This window comes from Falco punctatus (genome assembly GCF_963210335.1).
Source record: "Falco punctatus genome assembly, contig: scaffold_22, whole genome shotgun sequence".
Classification (NCBI taxonomy): domain Eukaryota; kingdom Metazoa; phylum Chordata; class Aves; order Falconiformes; family Falconidae; genus Falco; species Falco punctatus.
In genome coordinates this window covers 1,265,084-1,287,212 of record NW_027660223.1, presented here as the reverse complement: position 1 = coordinate 1,287,212, position 22,129 = coordinate 1,265,084, and the positions used below count along the sequence as shown (strand labels likewise).

Here is a 22,129-nt window from a genome sequence, read left to right as displayed (position 1 = left end):
AAATTTTTGACGATTCTGCTGACTTTTGTGTACAAATTCTGATTGTTCCTAGGATCCTATACCATCCAGAAGAAGAAATGTACCGCTACTGGGGAGAAGCCAATAGCAGGCTTCAAAAAAGAGAAGTACTGACAGCTGTAACAATAGCAAAGCTGCTTGGTTTGGGAGCAGCTAGCACGGCCACGGGAGTGACCTCCCTAGTGACCCAGTGACGAGGCCTGCCTCAACTGCAAGCTGCCATCGATGAAGACCTACAAAGAATCGAGAAATCCATTACCTTTTTGGAGTAATCCCTCTCCTCGCTATCAGAGGTTGTTTTGCAGAATAGACGGGGATTAGACCTCCTGTTTATGCAACAAGGAGGCCTCTGTGCCACCTTGAAAGAGGAATGTTGCTTCTATGCGGACCACACCAGAGTAGTTAGGGACTCGGTGGCCAAATTGAGAGAGAGATTGGCTCAAAGAAAAAGAGACAGGGAAGCCCAACAAGGGTGGTTTGAATCATGGTTTAACCAATCTCCGTGGCTAGCCACCCTGATATCCACCTTGGTAGGTCCGATTGCTATAATCCTGCTGACACTGATCTTCGGACCCTGTATATTAAACAAGCTAGTGTCCTTTGTCCAGAGCCGGCTAGAAAGGGTCAACATCATGTTTGTAGAACACCAACAACTGCTTTAAAAATGTACTTGATCAGTATTTCCCCCGATTCTCCCTGGCTCTCCCCAAATATCCCAAGCTACACTCCATTACCCCCAGTCGCTTCCCAAGTGCCAATTGCTCAGTGTGCCTTATCTTTGTACTCTTTTTTAGAAATATTTTTACTATTTTAGCCTGTTGGGTTAAGCGGGGGGTGGGGGGAAATGTTGCTAGGTAGGGCCTGGCGGCCGGAAGATCTCGTGCTGTATGGAAACACAGGGCCCCCCTCCAGGTAGCCAACAGCTTTTAGTTTATGATGTAAGCAGACGGAAGTGACATTGTAAACCTAGGCTATATAGTGTCGCGTCGTTCAGCAATAAACACCATTTGCCATCCACCACATTGGTGTCTGTGGGCTGATGGACCACGCGGCCAGGGGTCGGCTGCCGTGCCGTTCCTGAGCCAGGTCACCGCGTGCCTGTGAAGGCAACAGACTGTGTTAGATTAAATTGTTTACAGTAGTCATTGTATTAAATTAATTGTAATTGGCTACAATGCTGGCTTATCTGTTTTTGAGTTTGCTGCCCAATCTTTAAATCCTGGTAGGCTGACAAATGGGACAAGCTGGTTAGAGGAATGAGCCTCTTTCCAGGGAAAGCTCCACTGACTTGAACTTTAAGCCTAAACTATCACCTTACTGCGTTTACTTTGTGTGTGTTAATGCTTACCTGATAAATATATTTCAGTTGATTTATCAGTTTAGTTACAAGTTGGAGTAAGTGGTCCTTGGCTATACGTAAACCTCTCCTCTGCTTTTTTAACATGTTGTGTGTCATAACACTTACTGTTGTACTTCAACACAAACCGGGAATGATTCTGGTAGTGTTGCAATCTAACGGTAATACTGCATCATCTTGTCTGTGAAGAGAAGGGAATCAAGCCGACTGTCGCTGTTCTACCAGGCAGGGTGGACACCCGAACAGCTTCGGTCTCAATGCCCAAGCCTGGGCCCAGCCCAAGAAACGACTGGCTGCTTCAATAATTTGGCCATAAGGTATTAACTGGTTGTGTGGGAAGGTGCCTAAACAATACTGTCTGTTCTTTCCTTTGGTATGTCTCATCTGTAATGGATTCTTAAACGCTGGGTGTTGCAGGAGGCTTGGAGAGGCTGTGCTGGTCCCTGGCTGGCAGGCCATGCCCTGTGGCAGGGGCTGGGGTCTGCGGGCGGGCAGAGCTGCGGTGTGCAGAGGCGCAGCCCGTCCCCCGCTGAGTCACTCTGCCGGCTGCTCCGGGGAGGCTGCTTTGAGCAGCGCTTTTGCTTTTGTATTCCTCTTGCTGAGAGGCAATGTTTTACTTTTGTTCTCATGAGATTTTGTCACGTTAGCTTTAGGCCCGTTTCTCACTTATTAATTAAACCTGGTCTGCGAAAGACTGGGGCTGCCCTTCTTCCACCCGTGCTGTGATGTCATGTGCAGATTTTGTATGTAAAGTCTCTGCTCTGACATCATGGCTGACCCCTGTGCAAATACCTGTCTTGGGCTCCAAGTGCAGTATTTTATACACCCGTTCAAGCCACCCACCTTATGGTAATTACAGCATGACAGGATTTCCCTTGTTTGCTTATAGGAGATTTGCATGGAATAGGGTTTTAGGCTTTAAAAAGGTTAGGATACAGCCCATCCCCTACTTCCCTCTACTTCGCTGATCCAGTTATCCTCTTAAAGGAATTAGAATGGTATGACACTACTGGCTCTTGGGGAAAAAAAAATTGTGACTGTTTTCTAGTGCTGCGTTACTTTTTAAGTGCTTGTACATTTGTTTTGGTGTCCCATTCCCTTACCCTGTGGTTCATCCTAGTATCTTTTCATATTGAGTCGAGGCCAACCACTGTGTCCCTCACCACTGCTCCTTTCGCTATAGGAGCAGGCAGATAGGGCAAGTAAGAAACAAGCGGTAAAAGTGCCGAGCAGAGGATTTGGTTCTCCCTTTCCCAGGCATCCCTTTGATTTGCTTTGTGACTTATTCCATGGTCCTTTATTACCTCTTCTTTAAGAAAAGATAGGTATTTACCACACTGCCATAACGTGAGTTTTAATTAACCCACAGCTGAACAAAGCAAACCAGACCTAGCACAGATAGTTCTGTCATTCATTGGCATGCTTTAGGCGGGTAAAATGGGAGGAGGTTTACCCGGAGACCTGTCTTCCCTAGTTGTTTAGCTCCTGGCACCACCACCTATCCATCACCTGCCTCAGTCCTACCTTTCTTTTCAGGGTTGTGCAGATTATCAAGGCATATAGGTTGTGTGAGGTCTTGATTTTCGAGCCTTGCTTCTTTGGAGGAGATGCCCTTGTCTGCACAAGGGGTGAGGCATGTGTCACTGTAGATGTCCACCAAGAGCTGGACACCTGGCCATCCTGACATGAGGTGTCTTGAAATAGATCTGTATCAGTCATGCCAGTCTATACATGTGCAAGACATTAGGAAGAGCTATAAGAAAGCAAATGCAGCGTAGTCGTGTATTCTGCACATACACACCACACACCGTGGTGTTCTAAAGCAGCCTTCTGCTTTCAGCCTCCCAGGCAACGTTACTTTACAGGACTGTGCCTTTTTGTGGTGGTTCCCAGGCTCGTTCAGTCTCTTACTGAGCCTTCTTTTATGGATGGATGGTTTTTCTGTCGTAGGTGATGATCAGGGCTTGTATGTAAATCTGAAGTTTGACAGGTAATCTCCGTGGAGCAACAGTAGTGGGTAACAGGTAAACTGAAGCCAGGAAAAGGCAAGAGCACGCCTGCAGTTTCAGGCAGTGAGGCTGTAAAGAGGCTGTGTAAGGACAGTGGTGATGACTAATACGTTGTCCTTTCCAGATGCAGACTTGTGGGGTTTGTGGCAAAACAAAATAGCACGTCAGCACAGGATACAGATGCATCCACAAGTCATGACGAAATGAGCTGGTTTGCCTTTACAATTCATTTATCAAATCACATCCTGTTCCCATTTTGAGGCTAGAGGCTAATGATTGATAAGTATCACTTCAGGAACACTACATGGTGCTCAGCTCAAATGATGTTCAGTTAAAAAGCAAAACAAACAAAAAAAACCCACCCCCACAAAACCCGAAGAGTGTCTGTTTTGGCTTGAAGAGTATTAAGCAACCTGGGAGGACAGCTGAAAACACTTTGCATATGCCGAAGCAAACAAGAATTTTTGTTGCCAGTTTGGATTTGGGGAGTATACAGAGATGTTCATATGCAAAGAGTCAGTCCCCAGTTCAGAACTTAGATGCTCATTTGCCTGGGGGGGGATGACCCTCCTATACTTTTTTTTATTTAATCAGTGAAAACTGCTAGCTGGGAATTGATTTGGGGGATCGGATCCAGAAACACCTTTCTCTGAAAGGCAGCAGTAACAGCAGTTCAGTAGAAAGGATAAACAGCTTATAGGTGTCTTCTGACACTGAATATTGGTCTAGGACCCAGATTACTAGAAATGCTCTCCTTCCAGGCTTTCGTAATAATCTAAACGTTTCTATAGGTTTTCTATTAATTAGGATACGTAGGGGTGTTTATTGACCATTGAGAAATAATTCCAGTGTTTATCAATCTTGCTGTGTTGTTGGCCGCTTCAACTTGCTGGAATTTGCCACTTTTAATTTGAGGGCAGAACTCTGTGGTTCTTATGCCTATTCCAAGAATTCACGAGGGAGAATAAAAGGCTGTGTGTTGTTTTGGGGTGGGGTTTTTTGTTTGGTTTGGTGGGCTTTTTTGGTTGTGATTTTTTGTTTTGTTTTTTAGAACAACAACCGCCTCAGACACACTGCCATGTCTTAGTCACCTCCTCATTTTCTAGTTCTGTGCAAACGTGCTGCATTAAAATGACAGTCTCTCTCGGTCTGCCCTTACGGAGCCAAGGCAGTTACGGCTGCGATTCCAAAGAGAGGCTATGTCCTTTATTTCATTTGATTCCTATTAGCTGTAACAGAGTCACTGGACAGCACTGAAGGATGCTTTACTCAATGTTCTGTCCTGTTTTTGTTTACCCGATTGCCTTAACGGCACAGAAACCATTAGGAACAGCCTTCAGCAATAAGTATTTAGACCCTGTTCAGAGCTTTGAGCACAGCCATGTGAGTTATCTGCTCTGTTTCTCTGTGCTGCTTCAGATTTAAGTTTTTAGAGTAAATGTGGAGTGTGATCAAGTACATTTCGGAGCAATTTGCAGGCACTGCTTTTGGAGCCCGTGACAAACTGCCAATGTGAAATAACGCCTCCTGCGACGCTCATCTGCACGGGAAGCTGTGGGAGCAGCACTAAGCGAGGGTTGAGGGCAGAAGGCTTGAGGCTTCTACTTCTTGCCTACAGGTAACAAGCCTGGCCCCGACCAGGGACTGGGGCTCTATGGAGGAGTTTTCCCTGCCTGCCACGTCCAGTTCCCGTAGCCTCTGGGGAGGGACGGTTTCTGCAGCTCCCTCTGTGCTGATGCTGCAGGCAGCAGCTGAACCAGCCGGGCTGGAGCCTATAAAGAGGATCGGAGAAGTGTACTGAGTTTTCCGATGTCCCATCCTAAGCTAGGTGCTCCCTTGTTTTTGGACCAAGGGCTCTGGGGATCTGTGCTGAACTCTCTACAGTTTATTGAGCCTCCTGTGACCAGATGTGGTGATGACCCCGCTTTGCTGAGGGGAAGGATGTCTGATGTTAACTAGTCATGTCCAGTGGAAGCCTGTGGGAGTTAACGTGGGCATAGAGAGTTCTTTAATCCAGTGCTTGGTGGCACAGACTGCTTTAATTTTGACTTAAATAAGATAGGCACTTGGAATGCAAACTGCAGAGATGTTCCACTTACAAGCAAAGCATTTGACCGTTTCACTTTTTTTAGAAAACTGAACAGGCAGTATAAATAAAGGAAGCAAGCTGAACTGTAAAAAAAATAAAATAAAAATCAGTGAAGCTATCAAGGAACTATGTGTACCCTCTAGAACAGGGGTCCTGAAACTTTTTAAACAGGGGGGCGGCGTGCAGATGAAGTGGCAGGCAGTCATCTGCAGTTGCTTGGTTCCCTTCCCCGCCCCCTCCCCCCCCAACCCCTGGCAGGGGCAGGGGGGGTCTGTAGATACTGGGGGCCGGATTGAGGACCCTGGGGGGCTGTATCTGGCCCGCGGGCCGTAGTTTGAGGACTCCTGCTCTAGAAATTCAGCTAGCTAACATACCAGTGGGTGAGATTTGTGCATTTTTCTTGGTGGAAAAATATTTCTGCCCTGTGAGCCCTGAGGATGGCTCTGATAGCAGGGAGAGGCAGTTTCTATCACTGTGCAGAAGGGTGATGCTTCTGCTTTCCTGGCTGGGTTTGGTAGTGCTGTCAATGGTGATTGTGTGGCTCTACCAGATCAGTCATTTGAAATGTTGCCGCTTGTTATGTATAATTGGTGGCTTTGGTCTGGTGGGAAGCTAGATCTGCCCTTCATGCTGTGTGACAGGCCATCAAGACTATGTGTCAGACTGGTTATGCCTTTACTGGTGGCTATAGAAAATCAGAGGGCAAGTGCTGCTCCTCACATTCACTCTTTCCGCCTTTTTGCAGGCTCCGTGAGAGAGCACCTAGATGTGTTTGAAGCGTCTGGGAATGAAGCAGACATGGCTTTGCCACCTCCATCAGGATCTCGGAAGGGGAAAATAGTAAGAGAAGCTACCAAAGCCCCAGCAGAATTGGGACAGGGGAGATGGGAGCTCCCAGTAGGGTTGGACATTTGGGAATTGTGTGCCAGACAAGTACAGAATAAATGCTACATGTGAAGCAAAGACACCGTAAGGTGAGGAGTGTGTGAAGGGTGTGTTTGTATGAGAAAGAGCAGTCTGAAGGCACAAAAGGAAAATTGGTTGAACACAAAGATAAAATAAATGAAAACATAAAGCAAAAGCAAGAAAACGAAAGTAGTAGGTAATGTTTATTTGGAGGGGAGTGTGTGTGTGTGTAAATCCCAAGCCTTAGGAATAGCCTGCAATTTCTAAAAAAAAACCCACCCCCAAAAAGGGCAGGCCGGGGGGAGAAAAAAAGAGACTGGTCTAGGAGAAACATGTAAGAACAGGGAAAGAACCTGGAAAGGGCATGAGGTTTAACGAAACATTTGAGTTGCCACTAGCAGCAGGGATGTCCACTGTTAGCCTGTATAAATGTGTGATCTAGTGGTGACACGGCCTCTCCTCTTTCTCTTCTCGGTCCCTGTGCTCCCCTAATACATCTGCCTAGTCTGGGCTCTGGTCCTGCCCCATCGCCAGGGTGTTTGTGCTGTGGCCAGGCTGAAGGGTCCTTAGTTTCTATTGTGCTTGTGGCGGTTCACTATAGTACAAATAATGGATATAAGCTAATTATTAATGTAAGCTATGTTGTCATCGGGAGGCTGAGTGGGAGAGAAAATTCACTTACAAAGTAAAGGTTTTCAAAGAAAATATTTACCAAAGAGCTTTCTCTGTTGATGTGTTCTGTACCTTGGAAATGGAGACTGACTGTTAAAGAAAACCTTGAGTAAAACAAGAATAAAAGAAAAATAACTGAGAGGTTACTGTGCCATGTGCACACTATTGCCAAACAAAGAACTTCAGACTTGATGACAAAGCTGTATATAAGCTTGCATGATGAAATCTGAAGCTGGATAAACGCAGCTTGGTTTTCATTTATAGTTTAGTGCCCGTCATCTGTCCAGCATCATAAAGATCTTAAAGCTGAGCCAAGTTTTAGGAGACCCTGGGTGAGTTATAGTTTCTGATGGAAACCATTCAAAGAAAGATGGGCTTTCATGCCAAAGCAGACAAAAGTTAGGGTTTTGACTGTGTTATGCTTCAAGTTTCAGAATTAAAGTCTAAGCTCAAAGTAAAATAAAACCGGGACACTTCTGGCCAACAAAAGAAAAAGTTAACTGGAGCTGCTGCTTGCTTGATGCTTTGTTTTGGGGTTTATTTCTTTTTTTGTTGGTTTTTTTTTTTTTTTGTTGTGACAATCTGTAGTCTGCCTTTGTGGTTTTTTTTGTACTTCCCACGTTGTCAGAAATGAAAATGGAATACAGATTCTGTTCTGCCTTTTATTTTCTTGTTGACAAACATCTGGAGACTCAGCTTCTGTAATAACTAAGCCTTAGCAAGTAGGTCTTGCTCTACAGTGTCTCTTGGGAGTGGTTGTTACTACTGGCTCTGCTCTAGAGGAGGAAGACAGCTCAACTTGTGTTTTCCCGTTGCAGATGTTGTCCTGGAGAAGGCCATGCATAAGCGCATTCTGAAGCCGTTGAAGAGCCATAATGAAGCAATGTTGAAAGTGTTTCATACTGCAGATGGTTTTTGGAAACAACTGAAGGAAAACCTTCAGGTGGTGCGGCAGAGGAATCCTCAGGAACTGGGCGTGTTTGTTCCAACACCAGACTATGTGGATGTTGAAAGTCTGTGACCACGCAGAAGATGTATTCACCTGAAAAGAAAGTCATGCTGCTGCTGAGAGTTTGCAAATTGATTTATACTGTTATGGAGAATAACTCAGGTATGGTGCTTCTTGTGGTTCAAGGTCATTGTTTTTCTAAACCTGGGGTTGTGTTTTGGTGGAGGAGATGAGACCACCTGATTCTGCAGCTTTGTCTCCTCCTCCTGGAGCTCTTGTAGCATCTCCTTGCCCTTTTGAGAGGGATTCTTCCTCTCTGCTTCCTTCCTGATCTCTCTGCATCTGGCAGCACATCTTACAAATTCAGTGTGAAGCAGAGTTGTGAAGCAGCTTCAAAAAAAAACCCAACCACCAGCTTTGCTTGACTGTAGGCATTTGAATTTGGCTGTCAGAAAGGCTGTCCTGTAAGCCTAGAATTTGACACTGGTTCTAAATTAGTATTTTCCTGGAAATCGTAATAAAGGATGCACCCAGTATCTAGCTGTAGTAATTCAGCAGTGTGTATGCAATATGACAATTACAAGGGCTCTGTGTTAATGGCTGGAGGAAAGCAGCCCCTGATCCAGTGTTTTGGGTTTGCTGTGCCTCTGAATGTTCTCATTTGGACAATTTCTTTGTGTTTTTGCAAGAGAAATAACATCTATTTTTACGCTGTAGCAGGAGTCCCAAAGTGACTTGAAACCTAGATGGTGAAATGGAACCACAGACCAGTTAAGACCCACTTGATTAGTCAGTGGCACAGTTAAAACGCTGTGCTGGACAGCATGAATTCATAGGTGCAGCTCTATTGCCTGACATCTTATCATACGCTGCCGTGGTAGGTCACGAGCTAAGGTGAAGCAATGCTGGTGGTAGTGGAAGATTTTTTTCTCTTAAGAAAGTATAAGCTGCTGCAGGTGGTTGGCAGTTTTCTTTCGAGCACTGAATCTGCAGCTGGGCTCTGTGCCGATCAGGATGCTTGCTTTCTTTTGAGACTTGAGGTGAATGGTGAAAGCTTGAGGCTGTAAAAGACCCCCAGGCACTTTGGCAAGATTTGGGCAGGAGCTTAGACCTGGCTTATTTCTGTGCAAAATCCTGCATTTTAAAATGTATATAGGAATCTTTGCCCAAAGTGATGTAAACTTTGGTTTTTTCTCCATACTGTATTATCACATTGAGTAAGGTATTCCCAACATGCAAAAGAAAAGTACTGAGAGGCTTCTGGTGAACCATTGTACTGAGGGGCTTGGGCTAAGATGCAGCAAATGCTCCTTGGGGTTGTCTTGCTTTGTCGTGTAAAGTTTTAAAATGTGGCATCGAGCCAGCACCTGTTTCCAGTACCTGCTTTGTCCTGTAATCTCAGCCATATAATAGTGTAATACCTGGAGGGTATGTCTTAGCTGGTCTGACTTTCAATATCAGCCCTTCAGTCCTCTGGAGTTTCGCCATAGTTTAAACTGGCTCCCGATCTTGATGTTTCAAGTGACCATCACACCGCTTCTGCAATGAGCACAGTTTGGCCAGACCCAGAGATCTAGCCACATAGCGTTTTCTAAAGAGAAAGTTTAAATGCGGTAAGAGGAACACATACAGACCTAGGTACAGCAGAGCCTCTGTGTGTTGCGTGCTGTTGTTACTGATGATGCTTCACCAGCTAGTTGGGAGTTACGTGAGGCTTTGCTCACTGGTGTTTTTAACCATGATCCATCAAGGAAATGTGCAGAGTTTTCATGTAAAATCTAATAGGCTTTTATATACAGGCTTCTCTGCTGGGTTTCGGACTCAGGAACGGATACTTGTGGCTGGATCCTTCCAGAAAGGGGACGTCGTCCGTGCACGTATAAAGAAAATGCCCATTGATTTTCTTTTAGCCACTGACAGAAGTGCGGGTGGAGGTCAGGCCAGACTGGCATGGCTACCTCTTGTGAGTTCACCAGTTGAGCTGACACCAAGGTGAGCCCAGTCTTTAAATTCCCTTGCGTGCTTCAAGGTCTGCGTCATCCAGTTTGTGCTCGTTAGAAGTACAAGATGAAGCTGGACGCTGCCCACCAAGTGTCCGATGATGTTCTCTTTGCTGCACATCCGTAACGAGAGGCTCTAGAGTAATACAAACCCGGTCAGTAAAGGCAGCAAAATAACACTTTCCTTTCAAACACCGAAACTGGTAAAAGGGTGTGATTTGTCTATCGCTGCCTGTGTTCTCTTTGACCCAGGGAGGCTGTTTGGAGCTGACGACTTCTTGCCTGTGTTGGCATATGTGCTGGCCCAGGGTGATACGCTGGAGCTGGATACTGAAACTGAATACATGGTGGAATTGCTGGACCCATCTTTGCTGCATGGAGAAGGTAATCAACTGCTATTAGAACTGAGTGGAGGGCTGGGGAAGGGGGATTCTTCCTCACCTCGTTTGAGTAGAAACCCTTTTGACGGAGTCATGTAGTCGGTGATGGCGGTAGTGTAACAAGAGAACCTCGTAATTATTTCCACCTTAAAATAAGAGAAGGCTGGTTAGCTTGCAGAGTTGCAGCCCCAAGTGACCTGGGAATCTACCGACGTCTTAGGAGGGAGTATGTTGTTTTCTGCCAAGAAGGAGGAGGCGCCCTGACTTAGCAAGCAAACATAGGCTGTGCGGGTGCCAACTGTGGTTATCCTTCTGTGCCTGAAAATGTCCCGAGAGTATGTCTGGGTCTGCAGCATTCAATTGAGTTGTGAGACCTGGAATGGGACCCGGGTTAGGTGCTTTGTAAAATCTTTGGGGGGATTCTCTGCCCCTCTGGGGAGAGTGCTTTTGAGAATGTTGCCCCCCTTAATGATCCTGGTTTATGCCCGATACTTGCTTCTCACAGAGTATTTTTATGAGGCCTAGGAATATGTTTCTTAAGGCACTCTTGAACAATGGCTGAAGTCTGCTAGAGGCAAGGAAATCTCCCTCCTTTGTTTTCACGGTGGTGGTTTTAACAAAGAGGTATTCTGCCAGCCCTTGGTAGGCCCCAGAATCTATCAGTTTATGAGGAAGTTTCAAAGGTTCTTGTGACCAAGCTCAGCTGTGAGTTAAGTATATGTGTATACGTCCCATTTCTGCTATCTCTTGGGTTGCTGAAATTGCTGTATCCTTTTACATGCCGATATGCATGACAGAACTGTGTCGGGTTTCCTCCGGTTCAGTACTAGTCTGTTCCCTGCTTTGTGTGCAGGGTGCATTGTTCAGGAATCTTAGGACAGAAAATACTTGAGATGTGAAGCTGGAGATCATTAACACGCTTGAAAGGCAGAAATATTTACTGGGCTGTTGTGTCGTTTTTAATGTAGCAAAAGTCATTCATCTATTGGCTGGCCCTGTCTGTGCACTAGTTAAACTGTACGGTGCAGGAAAAATTGTTTAGTGCTTTGGGGTTGTGCGGTTCAAATGTAAATGTATTTTCCAGTTTGTCTGGTGGGTCTTGCGTGTCTTCCACGTATTGAACTCGTCACAGAGCTGAAAGCGAGAGGATGCTGTCGGTAATACAGAAAGCACTACTGTGAGCATAGACTGCATCTCTGAATGACTCCACAAATAGACCGCGCTGCCTCTTAATTGAACGCTCCCACTCAAATAGTTTACTTAAAGAGCAAGAGAAATATATGATAGCCTGTCTTCTGTTTCTCCTGGTTGCTGAGGACTGTTGCCTCCTGCTGAGAGTCCTTTTCCTTTGTGACCTGCAGCTCCTTTTGTACATCGGCAACTCTGTTGTGGCTGTACTTTGTTCTCCACTCATGTAATAAAGGTGAAGTCTGGAGAGCTGTACACGCTGCCTCCTGAACTAGTTGGATGTAGTGTTGGACATAGGTGAACAAACACAGCCTGCCTTTTAAAAACAAAAGCAAAACCTTTGGGATGCTTCCAGGTACAAATCACACGCTCGGTCATTGCTTTGTTGCCACTAAGGGGGTCACTTTTAAGTTCCTGAACAGTGGTAGATGGTCTTTTATGTCGTTTAAACAGCTGTGTTTGTTTGATCCCCGCTTGAAGCCCAGGAAGAAAACAAATCGCTGTTTGGAAACTGTTTAGAAGAAAACTCATGTTCCACCTTTGTAAAAACACTCAGGAGTAAAGGAGCGACACTGGTCATTTAAATAACCGGCCACCCCCAGCGCTAGCGGACCCAGAGATGGATACTGTTGCACCACTTTGATAATATGGAGCCCAGGCAACCACTGCACGGCTCTTAGTAGCTGAGAACACACTGTCCAGTATTTTGCAGGCAAGTAAGCTGTTTTTCTTTACGTATAAATATTTTGGCCATAGAATGCAGTGACTTTCGTGTATGTGTGCGTCTGTTTATTAAAAAAAAAACAAAACAGAAATCGTTTGTACTTTTGACTGTGACCCGTTGGAACTGGCGTGGTGCTTGCAACCACTGTGAATTGTTCTTCCCCTGCTGTCCTTCACAGGAGGATATTCCTTGGCAAGTGCTTATGGAGCACTTTTGCTGATCAAGAACTTCCAGGAAGACCAGGCTGCCCAGCTGCTGAGTTCAGAAGCTAGAGATACTCTCCGGCAATGGCACAAGAGGAGGACAACTAACAGAACAATGCCTTCAGTTGATGATTTTCAGGTAGAGCTTTAGGCTGAAGAGAAAAAAAGCCCAGGGGATGGTTGTTTTGTTGGAAATCTCCATTTGAGAAGTATGATTCATAATGATTTCCTTGGGGCCACAAGTGGTGTGAAGCAGTGCTGAGAAGATGGCTGGCAAATTTGCCTCTGTTTCAAAGTCTTTCCACTTCATAACAGAGTGTGGTTATGATGGTATAAAGGAAACACTAAATAATGGAGCTTTCCCACTGTCCTTTGTATTTAAGTCGTGCAGAGCAAGGACAGACCAAATTGTATTTTCGATTCAGCTTCTTTGTACGCTTTGCTGTTAAAAAGAACAAACCCAGATTTCCAGTGGTATAAATCATCACAACTCCCCAGTAGCGATTGGTGGCTTACCGTGGGTAATAGAGAGGAGACTTGGCAGAAAAGCTTGCCTACAATTTGAAAGTTTAAGCAAGGAGTAGAGTTCTGTATTGTGGATGTCTTCATGTTTGTAGTTTGTTTTGTGGGGTTTTTTTCTCCCCCCTCCCATTTCTTACTGCTCTTTCAGAGTAGGGCAGTAACTCCAACTGAAGAATAACAAAACAGTCGGGATTACTTCATCTTTTAAAACCAAGTCTGCATGCCTTTCATATAGGAAAAGATTGTTACGTAGATAGGCGTGCTGCTGTCTGTCCAGATGCATCAGTTTGCGAACTGAAGCAAGGAGGATGTTGGAATCGAGAAGAAGGGATTTACTCCTTTGTGTCTGGTTGTTTACAGTCCATACCACAGTGCAAAGCTGCTGGAGAGGCTAACAACAACCGTCAATGAGTTATGATGTAGCTAAGAGCTTGATAAATGAAGGTATGGGGTCATCAGGAGGTAATTAAACCTTTCACTTGCGGCTCCTTCTGCTTTATCAGTGTCCATGCAAACAACCACAGCACATCACTGAACAGGAAGGAGCTGGGAAAAGCAGCAGTCTCCCACAATATGCCTCTCTTAGGAACAGGAGAACTGACAAACAGAAATTCCAAACTGTGGCAAGCGCACAAAGCTAGTCCATCTTACTGGGATCCATTTTATATTCTGCTTACCTGTAGTTAGGTGTCACATTCAAGTACCTTGAGTCTTTGTTCTTTCTAGCAAAATATTACGCTTAATAGGAAAATTAATCAACTTTGTATTTCTGCTGGATGACTAAATGACAGAAGATTTTTTTCAGCAGGATCTTGTATTCAGTTTCACCTTCTCTTCCTCAGCAACTGAACTTCAGCCAAGCTACCTGTACAGCTGGACGCCGTGCTGGATGCTGGAAGATGCAGGGGAGCACAGGAAGAGCTGGCACCAGCTGTGTCCAGGGCTGCTCCTTTGACTCTTTGAAAGAGAGCCTCAAATCAGTAAGGTCGCTCCGCTTCCAGGCTATGCTTGGCACAAATTCAAGCACTTTGCTGCCTGCCCAGAATGCCAGTTTTCCATCTCCCTTCTCCACATCTGCAGTCCTGACATGAAGCACCTTCCCTACAAGGTATGTGTAACACAGCTTCAGCTCAACTCATCTTTCCCACATTGAACCAGGATGTGGTCACTACATGTCTGTGGTGCTGTCTCACAGCCTTACCACCAGCTTTTGGGTCCTGGAAAGGCCTTCATCCTCCCTCCCTCAAAAGGATGGAAAAGCAAAAAATCTGGTATTTTGATGATGATGAAATACAACTTGCTGATACTGCATAAAGAATTTTGATACTTACTATATGAGTTACAGGCATTTGCACAAACCTCAGCCTCTCCTTGAAGCAATCCTGTCCATCTAGAAGCATCAAAAAACAGGTCTTCTCTGTGTTAGCTACGTTAGAAATTGAAACTGTAGTGTGCTTTGCCTTATTTAGAGCTGATTTGATTTTTTTTATTTATTTTTTCTTCACACCGGCTAACAAAAATGGATTAGTTCTGCTCAGTCCTAATGGCTTAAAAGCTGTTGCAAAGTTCCAGTGTTTCAGTCTGCAAGCTATCAAAAGTTTATTAAAAACCCAGAGTGCTCTTTGGAACTGAAGTCATATGAGCATTCTTCTCAGTCTTAGCTTTTAACAGCTTGTTCTTAGGAAACGTGAATTTTTGCCATTGTGATTTAGCATGCTTAATTTATTCAGCGTACAAACGTAAGTATCAGCTCAGTAAATAAACAGGTCTTTCTTACTGTCATTTTTTCCATCTCCTTTCATTTTACTGCTTTTAGTTTCTAATTGCAGTTAGTTTTTTGCAAAAAAGCACGTGATGGCAGGCTGCTTTGCTCATGTGTCCAAAAGTGTTTTGTGGTTGGGTGTGTTTTTTTCCAGTTGCTTTTTATTTTACTTTTTAAATACTTTTTGAAAGATAGAACTGCGTTTCCTTGTAGGGCTTGTTTAGAATTAATCTATGTTATCAGTTGTGCACATGTGTGAATTTCAGCAGAGAAAAAAGATCCAGCTTTTGCCTCGTGATCATACGGTTTTACTTTAATGTTGCAGAGTAAATTTTCTTTCTGCCTCCCTCTAAGCCTGTTAGATGAAATTTGGTTACATCAGGCTCAGACACTAAGTTGCCATCGGTTAATGTGATGAAAATGTCCTGCATGAAAATGGATTGCCTTTTGCATGCTGCAGCATAAAGAGTGTGAATGGTTTATCGTGCAGCAACCTGTGGATCAACACCCTTGTGTGTTGCTGGCAGAGGGTTGGGTTTTTTTCTTTTTCCTTATGATGAACATATTGTGTGAAGCTTCTCTTCAATAGTATTGACCAGCAGTTGCAACATCATCTCTTGGGCATGCTGCCTCTTGCGGCGCAGTTCCCTAACAACCGAAAAAGAAAGAGGTGGTCCCCCTGCCCGACCCTGAGTGTACAAGACCGGAGCAACTATAGTCTTAGCCATTTCTAAATCCACCTCCCTTAAAGCTTGTTTCTTTATTTTTGCCCACAGATCGCGTGGATCAGGAGAGTATAAATCAGGTCCTTTTTCAGGGTCTGCCAGTCCTGGGTCAAAGGGATCTTCCTCTGACGGATACTCAACTGCATTGACACCCAGGGGTTTAGAGCACTGTGACTTAGAGGCTGGTAAAGAGCATGCGACTCCTCTTCCTCTCCTTCCTCTGCCTTTTCTTCTTGTGCTTTCATAGTTTCAAAAATAACTCTCCATGAAGAGAGCAGACGGTGGGACTCAGTATTGCCTTTTGTCACAGAATCCCACAATTTCACCCCTGTGTCGTCCCAAAGTTCCCGTGCAAAAATTGTAGATGCAGTCACTGCGGGCATATCTACTTGCACCCGCTTGAGCATTGCTTTAAGGTCATGCCCAGAAATACTTTTCTCATGTTTGTTAGGGAGACTTTTCATAAGCTCATAAACGTCTCTTTCTGGGGACGAAGCCTGATTCGCCATTACGCATTTCCCACAGCTCACCTCTCAACTCCGGAGGGATTTCAGGCCGGCCGGCTCCCACTTCAGCGGTTCATTCAGAGTTCTGTGGGATTCGCTGCAAGTCGCTCAGGCGATTCAAGAGCCCCTCCACGTCGGATCCTTCACTGGATCATGTCAGGGTCACCAATTTGTGGCGAATGAGGAGACGGGACACAGCTTGATGCAAGCAAGATGTCAGTTTATTAGTGATTTTCTTACAATTATATACGTTTCTACCTTCTACATATTACACACCAATTGGTTGACATTTAAGACACACCGTTTAAACAATAGGAAGTTTACCTTATCATAGCAACAATTTCTATTCCAAAGTTAGGGAGTTTCTTTCTAGGCGGCTTTCTTGATTAACAAAGTTACATATCGGCGCCATCCGTTCCCTTATCCGGCTACTTGTTTCTCTGTCCGCCTGGCTGCCTCCTCAGCTGTAGCGGCTCAGGGGTCTGCAGTTAGCTTGTTCCTTGGTTCCCAGGGCTTGTGCCCTACAAGTCTGATTCATCAAGCTAACAGTACTTGGACTCTTGTTCTTGAGGCCTTGTCCTACAGCCTCTGATGTTTATTTTGCTTCACAGCATTTAGTTTCCTAGTAAGGCCAAACACCCAGTCCCGTTAAAACCACTGATGTTTTCAATGGGGCTTTAAGACTGCTATCTGTTCGTTTGTAATTGCAGGGTTAGAATGTGAGCCAAGGAAAGGAGGATGTCAACTTATGAATTTGTTATGCCTGCCACAGTCTTATCACCAACGTCAATTCACAAGGTGGCTGTAATGTACAGGAATCACTGGTGTGCGTTTCACAACTAGAACATAGAGAGGACTGCTGTTTGTTGCTGAGCTTCCTGTTTTCAGAGGATGAGGTTTGGAGGTTTTGTTTCTGATGTCTGTTTTCTCATTCTACAGAACTACCTTCGTGTTGCATTCCAGGAAGTTAACAGTGCGTGTACAGGAAAGACCTTACTAGTAAGACCCTACATCACTACCGCAGATGTATGTCAGCTTTGTGCTGAAAAGTTTAGAGTGGAGAATCCAGAAGACTATAGCCTGTTTCTTTTTGTTGATGACACCCGGCAGCAACTGACAGAAGATACCTACCCTCAGAAGATTAAGACAGAGCTGCACAGCCGCCCGCAACCCAAGGTCTTTCGCTTTGTCTACAAGCGCATTAACAGTGATCCATATGGTGCCATTTTTCAAAACAATGATGAGTCAGCTTCTTAAAACCAGCAACTCCTTTAATTTCTGTTCCTTGTTAACTCTTGAAAACATCTTTGCTGGCTGCCTGCCTTAGGAGCTAAAAAAGGTCTTAAACCATAAATACCTAGTTAAACATGTGCATTGCATACAACACTCCGTGTAAACCGTGCGTATGGCCAGTTATACAGTGTTCCACCAGTGTGTTTGAGCCAGCAGCCCATGAGGCTGAATTTCTTGTACCACAGACTCTTTTGAAGCATATTATACCGTGGCTCTTTGCAGGTCTCTTGCTGTAGTGTGCAAAAATGTATTTTCTTGCACTCACTCTATAGCCGAATGTCTTAGCATACATATACTTGAATCAAAATGACAAGTGTTTCAGTAAACCAACTGGTATGAGCTTAGTTTCACCAGCATGAGTTTGACAAGACTGTCCGATGCAGCGCATCAGTTAACTCCTCATTACTTGGATGATTGCATCCTTTCCTAATTTTTTTAATTACAGAGATTCGCCGTGTTTTTACGTGTGTGTGTATATATATATATGTATTTGTTCCTTCCAGTTGTTTTTATTCCCCTTCTTTTGGGGGGTTTGAGAAGGTGGGCACAGAATGGGAGTCTTTGTAGGGACCCAGGAAATGAAGTGTTTAACAGTAAAGCTTAAAGCGTTTGCTGTACGGAAGGTTTCTCTGTACCCACCACATCAGTTGCTTATTTAGCAGTGCCCTGTGGAAGTCTGCATATTCATTAACGAGCTAACAGTAGCTTGGCTCTGTGTAGAAAGGAGAGGAACTATGAAGAACACACACCCATCCCTGCTTTTATTTTTTATTTTTCCCTAAACGTCCAGTGTTTCCAGGGCCTTTGCTTTCTCTTGCCACATTGGCAAAGTGTCCCAAGCTCTATTGCCCCATAGTCAAAAAAAGCCTTCAGTAATTGCTGGGATGGCGAGTGACTTTTGGGCTTCTAGCCCTCCATTCCTTCAGTCGTGAATTCCGCTCACTTAAAGACTCAAGAGAATTGCTTAAAACTTGCATTTGGAAGTCACACCTCAAACAATGAATTTGTGGAGATCCATTTATTTATTTATACTAACGAAGAAAAAACTGTAATACTGTGTCAAAATGAAACTTAGTGGCTGCTGAATCACTGAGTAATAGCATAGAATCGCTGCTTAAGCCTTTACCACAATCATTGCAATGTTTGTTTGTAGACTGCTTGGTTTTTTGTAAAGTCGTGTGGCTGCGTGTGGTGCATTATTCCCAAGGTGCTCCTTACTGCTCTGATGCTCTGTACGTTCGCAGTACTGGGTAAAGCGGAAGGCTCTGTGGCTGGGGAAGAGTGGCACGGACATGTTACTGCTCTCTCTGTCGCACCGGAATTTCAACAGCTGGGTTTGGCTGCTAAATTGATGGAACTACTGGGAGAAATTTCAGAAGTGTGAGTACCATGCTTATCTTTAATCTTCTAAAAGTAACCTCTCAACTGACATGGCTTAGGTATTTGACTTGCATGAAAGAGACCCAGAATTTTGCTTTAAGTAGTGTTCTGATTCGCTGAGGATTCCCTGTAATTAGAGAACAAGACTAAAACTGTCATGTGGCGGTGTAAGATCTCAGGGTTTCTATGAAAGCTAACTTGCCAGAATGAGTAGGGTGTAGCTGCAGGAGCGGGCTGGAAACTAGGACCATGCATGGCAATCAGTTAGCTGAGGGGAATGTGCTTGAGCTTGTCTAGACAACAATTAACATGATGAGGCATGTTTGCAGAGCACAGGGGGGTGGGAGACGGATGGCGCCAAGGATGGCGCCAAGGAAAGGTAACACCTTGAGGTTAATTGATGGCAGCTAACCACCAATCAGGGATTGCCTAGTCTGCAAGGCTTAGCTTCAAGAACCAATCTGTTTCAAACGCGCAGCTTCTGAAAGTGTATATAAACTCGTGCTTCTGTACAATAAATTGACATTTGCTTGCATCAAGCTGCGGCCCGTCTCTTCATTCGCCGCATGTAGCCTGAATTCTAATAGAGATACTGTATAGAAAAAGGTCCTTGTCTTGACAGCAAGAGAGTTTCATGGAGGGTCAACACTTTCCCGTAGGGTCTCCAGCGTGCTTGTTCAGTGATCGTGAGATTTTTGCAGTTCCTGCAGGCAGCCTTGGAACCCATTCTGTATGGCAGACAGTACCTTAGCTTACTTTTTGTCATGCTTGGCTGCTTGTACTTGCTGAAGATTTAATTGAGCATCAAATGAACCCACAGGGAAATGTCCTGAACTCATGGTGGTAGGGCAACCCCATTGTAATCGGTAAAATGGGAAAATTGCACATTGAGGAATCTGCCTTGTGAGAAGGGCTGCCTTGTGTTAGGTGACTGAACTTTGTGACCCGTTCCGCCACTGCCCCCTGCCACACACATTGAAGGAGGCAGTCCCTAAGCCAATGCAATTGAAAATGTGGATTTTTAGATTATTTTTTTTTTAAATGAAAGATTTCTTATGTGTATGAGACCTGTGCGAGTGCTTAGCTTGCCCTGTTCTTTCTGTTCATAACTTTGAACCTACAGGCTGGTATAAAAGAATGGTTATATGACAAAAATAGAATAAAATCTGAACTTATACCAGATTTGTCCCTTGGGAAAGGAGTGCATCTGTTACTGCAGTGTGAAAGGTGTTTGATTAGCATATGACATCATCAGACCTGCTCTTGGTCAGATTACAAGTTATGGGTTATTTAGCAATACATTCACCTGCTGTTCCTTACTGTGGTTTTTCTTTGGTTTTATGTTTCCAAAGAAAGGGTGGATTTTTCGTCGATCTCTTTGTGAGAGTATCAAATCGGGTTGCAGTAAATATGTATAAGCAGCTCGGCTACCGTGTGTACCGGACACTATCGGAGCGCTACTCTGCTAGCAGTGGAGAGCCAGATGAAGATGCTTACGGTAAGTGGTTGTTGTGCCTTAAGTTGAATGGAAAGGTTCTTGTGTTGAGGGTTCCTGGGCCTGTACAAGTTCAGATAGTCGTTGATGAATGGGATTCTGTATTCTGCTTTAGATAGCTTTTCCTACTGAAGAGTACATCAGTTAGGAAACTTGATTGCAGGAAACGGAATGAAGCTGCGTCAGGGGAAGTTCAGGTTGGACATTAGGAAAATCTTATCCACTGAAAGGGCGTTCAGTCAGGGCACCAAACCTGTCAAGAGCTTAGGGAGCATCTGGAGGATGTTTTTAGTCATATGGTTTAGTTTCAGGTAGTCCCGCAAGGAGCATGGAGTTGGACTTGATGAATCCTTATGGGTCACTTGCAACTCAAGATATTCTAGGAAATCTTCTTGAAAAATGATCTTAACATAATAGAGAAGTCACTTAACGTGGCTTTGTGCAATGACTGTCTTTCATAATAGCATTATTTTCTTTTGCCATAGGTACGAGGAAAGCTCTTTGCAGAGTTACAGAGAAGAAATCAATTATACCTCTGCCTCATCCTGTGAGACCAGAAGACATTGAGTAACCGTAAACTGTGATTCTCAGACAACCTAGTAAGAGTGTCAGTTTCCTTCTCCCCAAAGCCCCCAAGAACTCTACAGATGAGAAATATTAGGCTCAATGTTTTTCCCTGTGAAATACCAAAAAGCAATATTGAGAAGCTTACCAACGCTGCTTCTGTCGGTATTGGCTGCATATTCGTGCTCTTACCCTATTGTTCTTCCTTTCGAACCGTGACACTTTGGAGACTATTAAAATGGAATTGCTTCCTGTATGGTGGTGTCATGGTTTTCCTTCTCGGCCACAAAACAGTCCCCTCACTTTGTCACTCCCACGGAGCCCTGCTCCGAAACTGAAAACGTCTGGCCGCTGCTCCTACACAGAAGGTTCCAGGAAGTTCTGCTGCTGGCTCTCGCCTTCCCTTTGCAGCCATATAACTGCTGCGACAAAACCTGGGCTCTGTTCTTTCTGAGCCACAAAACCAGAAATTGGGTACATCAAAATATACTCTCCAGAACTCAGAGGTCTCTGTTTCTCTGTGCCTTTTACTTACCTCATTCCCTAATTTAATTCTTGGATCCATCTGTCCCTTCACAGTCTGTCTGGATGTCACAGCTGCTGTTACTTGGAGGCATTGACCAGGCACTTAGTTCCAACACAGGTTTCTGTCACTGTCTTCCCCGCAATTTCTTGGAGTGCAGAGGAGTGAAGGCAGAGGGTTGATGAGTATTGATAACATGCAGCTGTGACCTTGCCTCCAAGGCAGTGGGTTGAGGGACATGGATGATGAGCAGCTGTAGCTCGTTCCCGCTAAGTAGTTAAATAGCCCTGAGGAGTGTGGGAGAGGGGATCTGATCCGATCCGATCCGATCCGATCCCTGGAGGAAGGAGAAACAGCACAGACAGTAGAATCTGACTGATGGTAAAAGCCTTATTGCAGCCTGATAGCTTGCTTGTGCTGCAGCAGCGGGTGCCCTGTGTGAGGCTGCCTGAGTTGGGCTCCAGCCACAGCAACTGGTGCCCAACGTAGCTGAGACAAGCGGGAGAACCTGTGACCCATAACAGACATGGTGAGAGGCGAGCTGTTGCAACTAATCAGTATGGGTGTGTTGTGATATTTGTTTTCAGTCTTAACTCAGATCGCAACTGAAGAGGATGTGTATTACTTGTGCTCATAACAATCTCCAGGCAGGGTTTTTTCTTTTATTACAGTCCTGGGCACGCAGGCTTTTGCTACTATTCTTGTTTTGCTGTTCTCCTTAAGTGCCCAGTGAGGTTTGCTCTAGTATCAGTCATGGCAGTTAATGTTCTCTCATTCACCTGTTGTGTTTTTAGCACCAGTTTCTGTAGGCGCAAGGGGTCTATTTTAGATCTTTGAGTCACCGTGTCGTGCTGTTGTGGTTTT

The 22,129-nt window shown here is 44.7% G+C and overlaps 1 protein-coding gene and 1 long non-coding RNA gene across 2 annotated transcripts; both read left to right on the top strand.

Moving 5' to 3' along the window:
* Positions 1 to 1,533: 1,533 nt before the first annotated feature.
* Positions 1,534 to 18,888, top strand: LOC308057539 (ras and Rab interactor 2-like). Its single transcript, XM_080411628.1, has 5 exons — positions 1,534 to 1,692; positions 7,870 to 8,162; positions 12,471 to 12,634; positions 16,950 to 17,009; positions 18,548 to 18,888. Exons 2-5 carry the CDS (start codon positions 8,084 to 8,086, stop codon positions 18,653 to 18,655), a joined length of 411 nt encoding a protein of 136 aa, XP_080267754.1. The 5' UTR covers positions 1,534 to 1,692; positions 7,870 to 8,083; the 3' UTR covers positions 18,656 to 18,888.
* Positions 18,889 to 19,836: 948 nt separating this feature from the next.
* LOC308057545 lies at positions 19,837 to 20,998 on the top strand. Its single transcript, XR_013925324.1, has 2 exons — positions 19,837 to 20,181; positions 20,664 to 20,998. It is a non-coding gene; the product is annotated as an uncharacterized lncRNA (long non-coding RNA).
* Positions 20,999 to 22,129: the final 1,131 nt, after the last annotated feature.